Below are 7,546 nucleotides of genomic sequence, written 5' to 3' on the forward strand. Positions count from 1 at the left end.
GATAAATGGAAGAGTTTAGTGCGCACGGCAAGAATCTCTCCACAGAAAAGGAGAGAAGAGCCTGTACCACAGCAGCTCTTAGACAGGGTCCTTGCCGCCTATGCATTCTGGTCTCAACTGCAAGCCCAGGCGCAGGTCAAAGTAGCCGTTTAACGCTTCCCCATCTTCCTCTTGTCGAATAAGAAAATGGGCAGGGTTAATGGTTACATCCTTTCTCACTGTTATCACCATGTAAAGATTCACATTGCAACATATAGATATTGTGTAAATGAAAATTATGTCAGATGCCTAGTAATCCGCTTCACTGTAAATGATAGTTATGTAAGCCTTTGATTCTTTGAATAATAATGTTCTGTGCTTCACACATTATTTTCGATAACAAGTGCTCTGTTAATTCATAATATGCTTTCCCCATTCTGCAGAATCAAAGTATATTAATTATATCCCGGGAGTAAGACAGAAAAAAAAAAAGTGAAAAAGAATCAATGTTACAAAAAATATTCTGTGATTTGAAATGGGATTTGGATCTGCCATCCACCAACAGCAGGAAGGGAAAATTAAAAAAGTTGTTAAACTTTTCTGTCTTCATTACAATGGATCATAATAATATGATAACATTTCTTTTGGGTCATAATGTAGAAAACTTTAAATGTGGGGACGTGGAATCATGTTAACATAAATTTATGTGGGTCTCAGATAGCCGGTGGCCTCCGATAATCATTCTTTTTTTTTTTTTAATGGGTTACATTTTATCAACGGACGATAGCTCTGCCTCCATATAAGATGGGGTAGGGCTTTGAACCGGGTAAATTTTAATATTTATAAAATTGACAAGAGAAAGAGAAATAAATAATTTTTAAAAAATATTTAAATGATAAATTTTTTAATTAAAAAAATGTGTAGAAAAGAGATTGAAGGGTTCAAAAGAACCCCACGGAAGAAAAGAAACTAAATTGAGTTCCTAAACTTTAAAATTAAATACGAGGGAGGTGAGGTGAGGTGAGGGCCATGTCACGTACTGGAAACTGGACAATAGGAAAGCAACCTAATTAATTTTAAAAAGAAAAGACAAATGCCAACGCAGCACGACACGTCAGATTCCGCCGAAAATAACAGGTCAACCTACGAGAGACACGCACTTCAATAGTTGTTCGTCTTCACTTGAACGTCTTTACTCACTTTTGTGCCAAAAAAATGCCATCTCCCCACGTGTCGTCCACACACTTGAGCCTCATCATTTGCCCTACACACGCGCAACGGCGCAAAAGACTTAGAGGGCAAAAAAGACAATTGACTTACTACAAAAGTTGACAGCGAGAGTGCTCGACTGAGATTGTTCAGCGTTCAGTGCACATAAACCAAAAACGTACTAGTCGAAAAACACGTGTTCATATTTGAGTGGGTAAATTAGTAAATTACTAGAGTTTCATTGCGTCTCAAGATTTGGGAAGACAGCTAAAATTCAACGGCCGTGATTAACGTAGCATGCCGCTTTTCTCTTTCACTTACAGTCTAACACTCCTTTTAAGACACAACACAAACATAACTACCTGAAGTCTCTCAGTCCCAAGCAAGTCTCCCACTTAACTTAAGTCTTCAGTTTCTTCTCTCTCTATCACCATCTGGGTTTCAACTGAGGTATGTTCATTTTATTTTATTTTGAATGTTTAGTATTAATTTATTAGAATTTAATAATGTTTTAAGTTTTTGTGTATTTTCTTCTAAATGTTGACTGTTAAAAACTTGAAAGAGTTAATTTTGTTTCATGAATCAGGGTTGTTGATGGGTTTTCTCTATATGCAAGTTTCTTGTGATAAATTCTAAAAGTGGGAATCTGAAAAGGTTTAATGCTTGTTTATTAAGGGTCTACAAAGTTGGGATTTTTTAGAGCAGGAAGCTAACTTATTGAAGGAATTTTGGTTGTTTGATTGACTGGGGATTGGATACTTGCCATTGGAGGTTCTAGATTTATTGGGTTGTATTTAAAAGTTGGTGATTATGGATCCGAGGTTGAGGGGATTTCCGGGTTCTGGAAATGGGATCCAATTGAGTAATCAACCTGTGTCGGTTTTCCCAAATCAGAACCTTGTTGCAGGAAGATTTGAGAATATTTTTCTAGATCAAAGGTTTAGGGACTGTAGGTACCGTCAACCTGATCCGACACCAATCAATGTTGTCTCAAGCTCAACTGTGAATCATGAAGAGGATTCTCCAGAAGATTGTGATTTTTCAGATGCAGTTCTGAGATACATAAACCAGATGCTTATGGAAGAGGATATAGAGGAGAAGAATTGCATGCTTCAAGAGTCTTTGGACCTTCAAGCTGCTGAGAAATCATTCTATGACGTTCTTGGCAAGAAGTACCCTCCTTCCCCTGATCATAGTTTGACTTATTTTCATCAAAATGGGGAGAGCCCAGATGGTGATACCTCTAGAAATTTGCACGGTTACATTTATGGTGGCAGTGATGTGAGTAGTTATTTAATTGATAATAATTTCATCCAGAATTCAGGGGAGTATTTTAATTCTCAATTACAATCTCTTCCGCTTTCTACCATGCCTCAATCATCTTATAGCTCTTCAAATAGTGTAATTACAAGTGTGGATGGACTGGTGGACTCTCCAAGCAGTTCTCTTCAGCTTCCTGATTGGAATAATGAGAGCCAATCTATATGGCAGTTCAGGAAGGGAGTTGAGGAGGCTAATAAATTCCTACCCAGTGAAAATGAGTTGTTTGTCAATTTGGAGGCTAATCGGTTGTCATCGTGGGTGCCGAAGGGAGAGACTAACGAGGTTGCAGTGAAGGAGGAGAAAGAAGAGGTGGAAGATGTTTCATCTAATGGATCAAGGGGAAGAAAGAATCCTTACAGAGAGGATGTAGATTTAGAAGAAGAAAGAAGTAGCAAGCAGGCAGCAATTTATTCAGAATCCCCACTGCGGACAGAGATGTTTGATATGGTATTGCTTTGTTCAGGAGGTCAGTCTCCTACTGTTGCTCTTCGTGAGGCCTTGAAAAATGCATCTAGCAAAACTGTGCAGCAGAAAGGACAATCAAAAGGATCTAACGGTGCAAAGGGTCGTGGCAAGAAACAAAGTGGGAAAAAAGAGGTGGTGGATTTGAGAAGTCTCTTGATTCATTGTGCACAAGCTGTTGCCGCTGATGACCGAAGAAGTGCACATGAATTTTTGAAGCAGATAAGGCAGCATTCTTCTCCTTTTGGGGATGGAAATCAGAGATTGGCTAAATGCTTCGCTGATGGCCTTGAGGCACGCTTGGCTGGTACTGGTAGCCAGATCTACAAAGGCTTTGTTAATAAGAGAACGTCAGCTGCTGATATCTTGAAAGCTTATCAGCTATATCTTGCCGCATGCCCTTTCAGAAAGTTGTCTAATTTTACTGCAAACAAGACAATAATGAGCTTGGCACAAAATTCAATGAGACTTCATATCATAGATTTTGGTATCCTGTATGGTTTCCAGTGGCCCACCTTTATTCAGCGAATCTCAATGAGACCAGGTGGACCTCCGAAGCTACGAATTACCGGAATAGAATTTCCCCAACCTGGTTTCCGGCCGGCGGAGCGAGTTGAGGAAACAGGCCGTCGCTTGGCTGATTATGCAAAGGATTTCAATGTGCCTTTTGAGTACAATGCCATAGCAAAAAGGTGGGACACCATTCAACTTGAAGAACTCAAAATTGACAGAGATGAAGTCCTGGTTGTTAATTGCTTGTATCGAGCCAAGAACTTGCTTGATGAAACTATTGCAGTGGATAGTTCAAGAAATATTTTTCTCAATTTTATAAGGAAGATTAATCCTCATATGTTTATTCACGGGATTACGAATGGAGCCTACAATGCACCCTTCTTTGTCACCCGGTTCCGAGAGGCTCTGTTTCACTTCTCTGCAATGTTTGATATGCTTGAAACAATTGTACCTCGTGAAGATCGTGAGAGGATGGTGATCGAGAAAGACATCTTTGGCAGGGAGGCCTTGAATGTTGTAGCTTGTGAGGGCTGGGAAAGAGTGGAGAGGCCAGAGACGTACAAGCAGTGGCAGGTCCGTAACCTCAGGGCTGGGTTTGTTCAGCTTCCTTTAGACCGAGATATAGTGAAGAAGGCAACTGATCGAGTGAGGTCAGGTTACCACAAGGACTTTGTTATTGATGAAGATAACCGGTGGCTGCTGCAGGGATGGAAGGGACGGATCATCTATGCTCTTTCAGCTTGGAAACCTGTGTAGCTTGAAAATCATGCTTGTTAGAATCTGATTGTTGTCCTGACCCCTTAGATCGCTCTTGGGGATATAGTATTGCAAATGTAAGACTTTTCATCGGTTTTCATTAGCCTTGATCTGTTTATATGTTGTTACTGTTAAGCAATGCTAGTGACATGTTTGCCAACATGGCAGGTATATATGGTAGCGAAGTATTGACAAATGAAGTTTCTTGGTTCACTTCAACTAGAATGGAGAACCAGAACATGTATAATATCTTTGCAGATGTTGTATTGTGGCTGAGTTCTTATTGTTCCATCTGTATTTTAACAGGCTAAAATATATTTACCGTGTCAAAAATTAACATGTAGATGGAACTGTCAAAAATTAACGGTTCAACATGAAGCTCAGACTTTTCCTCAGTTGTTCCAGAAAACAGTATGCGTGTGAGAGTTCAGCTTCATTATCATTCTTGAATCTTAAGCAATACTGATTGCTCTATAGGCTAGCTATGCTGCTATAATGTGCAATGTGCATGTTATTAATGGACCTTTTTCTTTGTAAGCTCTAATTTTTTGTTTTTAGTATTTGTGCCCAAATGGTAATGAATGTCTTATTTGCTCCTTCCAAGTTTGATGACTGGTTCAATTTTGGTTGTACACAAATCAAATTCATAGAAGCCAAAACTGAGCTTTCAATATCCACTAAACAGATCATATTCATACAGAGACAGAAAGAGAGAGAGCTTCCAGAGTTTCAATCAGCATCTTCTTGAGCCTTTTAATATTCCATACAAGTTCCAATCGCCTAATGTGAATTTGTCCACCAGCAATGCTTTCAGCTTCTTATTTCAGTAGCATGTGGTCTTTATTCTCCTATCTTTTTGTACCATATGCAAATTGCTTAAACCTCCAAACATGGTGCGCGTAGGATTTGATTTTTAAACCTTTTGCTTCCACTGCCACAAAGAGAGAGAGTAATCAACTAAGGCATTCTTAGGCCTACCAATATGTCATCTAACCACATACGACAAAACAAAAATATAAACAAAGTCTAGCCACTACAAGGTTGCAAAATTAACATTCCAGGTCATCTATTAACTCTTCCACATTCTAGAAAACCCATCAAACTAACACTTGCCATTACTTCAATCAAGTATTGGTTGTATTGAAAATTGGTACCTAAGTTCCAGAGAGACCTGCAGTTGAGGATAGTGGACTAGTGGTCCTGTAAGATGGATATTTATTCTCGAGAATGAAGTCGATACCCACTATTAAAATTTGGGATTGATTCGTCCAACAGAGGCAACCAATTACATGGCGGAACCTTAGCCTAAGCTTCTTGCTTTTTCAGTGGGGATCGGTTACCACTATAATAATTGGAAAATGTCCAACTCTTTTACTCTCAATTTCATGGTCGTTATCTCTTTTTTCTTTTCTCAAGTTAGAGACGATAATATTGGATGAGACAGCAACGACAAGGACATCAACCGTTGCAAATAAGAAGGTAGGATTTCTAGTGGAATGGGGTCAAATTTTGTTTAACAAGTTGTCGTTCACTGGGCTACAGCTATATTTACCAGCACAGTAAGTTAGAGCTCCACCGCACTTCTAGTTGTAAATCCCAAGTTTTCGGTAACATCCCAAATTTTATCATTGTATATGCATACAATAGGTACGTAACGAAAAATTTAAGGAAGTAGTCGAGAATTAAGGGTAGATATAACTAACGACTATACCCTAGTAATAATATTCTCTTTGGAGAAGAAATCCAATAACTTTTTTTTTTTTAATATAACAAAGTTCTAAGCAGATCCTTAGTTGCCTTAAAACAAGGTCTATAGACAAGATTCATAAGAACCCACAAAGTAGAATCTGTGATGTGTGGAAAAGAAAAGATGGGAGGCACAGAAATAATTCATTCCATTGGACGAATACATCGCACAAAGATACAAACTGCAAATCTAAAATTTGTCAAGGGAATCTCACTAGAAATATCGAGAGCAATATGGCGAATAAGAAAAGAAGACGTTGAAAAGGAATTTAGAGCTGGCAAAATCCAATGATTGGCCAGTTCAGAGCCAGAGTTCTACCACACAAACCACTTATATTTTGCGGTTATTTATGATTTCACACCTCATGATTCTAGAAAGAGGCATACAAACCTAGCCATCGACTGAAAAGAACTAGTGAAAGAGAATTAATACTACTATGATAATCTAATGTTTGCTTATAGCAAAGACTACCAACTCATTTCTATGACAAATGATGACAACAACCATCATTACAAGATGCCAATTAGGGATGGCAATTGTACCCGCAAACCAGCAAACCCGTAAATTTGCCCAAACCCGTCCGATGCAGGTAATTTTATCCGTTGCGGGCGGGTTTAATATTATAAATAAAAACTCGCACATGGATGCGGGTGGATTTGGTATTAACCTTATATTCGGTGGATACCCGCATGGATATCCACTAGACCCACAATATTTTTTCTAAATATTTTTAATTTAATTTTAATCTAAAAATGTATAAAGAAAATAATGTTATTATTCAAATTACCAAATAGCCAAAGGCCTAAAGTTGTGTATGTGTGTACGTGGCCCATCTCCTATTTTAAAGTCGTGACCTAAAAGAAAACTAAATGCATTTTCCTTTGACTTAGCCGCACACCCATCTGACCATCTCTTATCTCTGTCTTCATTCAATCATTCTTTTTTTTTTTTTCAGCCGTGACCTTGTGACAGTGAGCCAGCGCCCTACACCCAACTTAATTCATGGATTATTATATATCTATTATAATTTTATACGTACTATTTTTCTTTAACTTAATACATGAATTATTTTATTATTGTAATTCTTTTCTTCGAATTAGTATTTGAAGATATTAATCTTAATTATTATTGTAGGCATTGTGTTAGATGGGTGCTTATGATGGTAACTGAAATGAATATTTTCTCTTCGAGCTTGTTTTAAATGATAATACGAAATGTAATTATTATTTTTAGATACTAGTTAGTGTTTTTCAAATAGATTTGTGTAATTTATACTTAAATTTGAGAATTTGTATTGGATTGATGTTAAAATTTTATTTTTTTATTTACATTGTTTAAATATAAAATTGAGTATGTTATATGAAATTTGAGGTTATTATTATAAATTTATATATTAAACATTTGTGATTTTAAATATAGAAACCCGCAAAAAAATCCGCCGGGTACCATTGCGGGTTTGATAATTGTCAAAACCTAATGCGGGTGGGTTTTTAAAAAAAAATTAAAATCTGCTCTGGGTTGCAGGTGGATTTGGTAATTTAAATTTTGTACGAATTT

At 37.4% G+C, this 7,546-nt stretch overlaps 1 protein-coding gene across 2 annotated transcripts; it reads left to right on the plus strand.

Moving 5' to 3' along the window:
• The first annotated feature begins 1,474 nt into the window (after positions 1-1,474).
• Positions 1,475-4,518, plus strand: LOC102622070 (scarecrow-like protein 9). 2 transcript variants are annotated; one of them, XR_370960.4, is made up of 3 exons: positions 1,475-1,638; positions 1,775-4,319; positions 4,411-4,518. XR_370960.4 is itself a non-coding variant. In XM_006480776.4 (2 exons), the coding sequence occupies exon 2, from the start codon at positions 1,999-2,001 to the stop codon at positions 4,240-4,242; it is 2,244 nt and encodes a 747-aa protein (XP_006480839.1). In that variant the 5' UTR covers positions 1,475-1,638; positions 1,775-1,998; the 3' UTR covers positions 4,243-4,518. The 2 variants fall into 2 exon arrangements, 1 of the variants encoding a protein (XP_006480839.1); XM_006480776.4 differs by having other exon boundaries at positions 1,775-4,518.
• The last annotated feature ends 3,028 nt before the right edge of the window (positions 4,519-7,546 follow it).

Source organism: Citrus sinensis, chromosome 6 (assembly GCF_022201045.2).
Source record: "Citrus sinensis cultivar Valencia sweet orange chromosome 6, DVS_A1.0, whole genome shotgun sequence".
Taxonomy (NCBI): domain Eukaryota; kingdom Viridiplantae; phylum Streptophyta; class Magnoliopsida; order Sapindales; family Rutaceae; genus Citrus; species Citrus sinensis.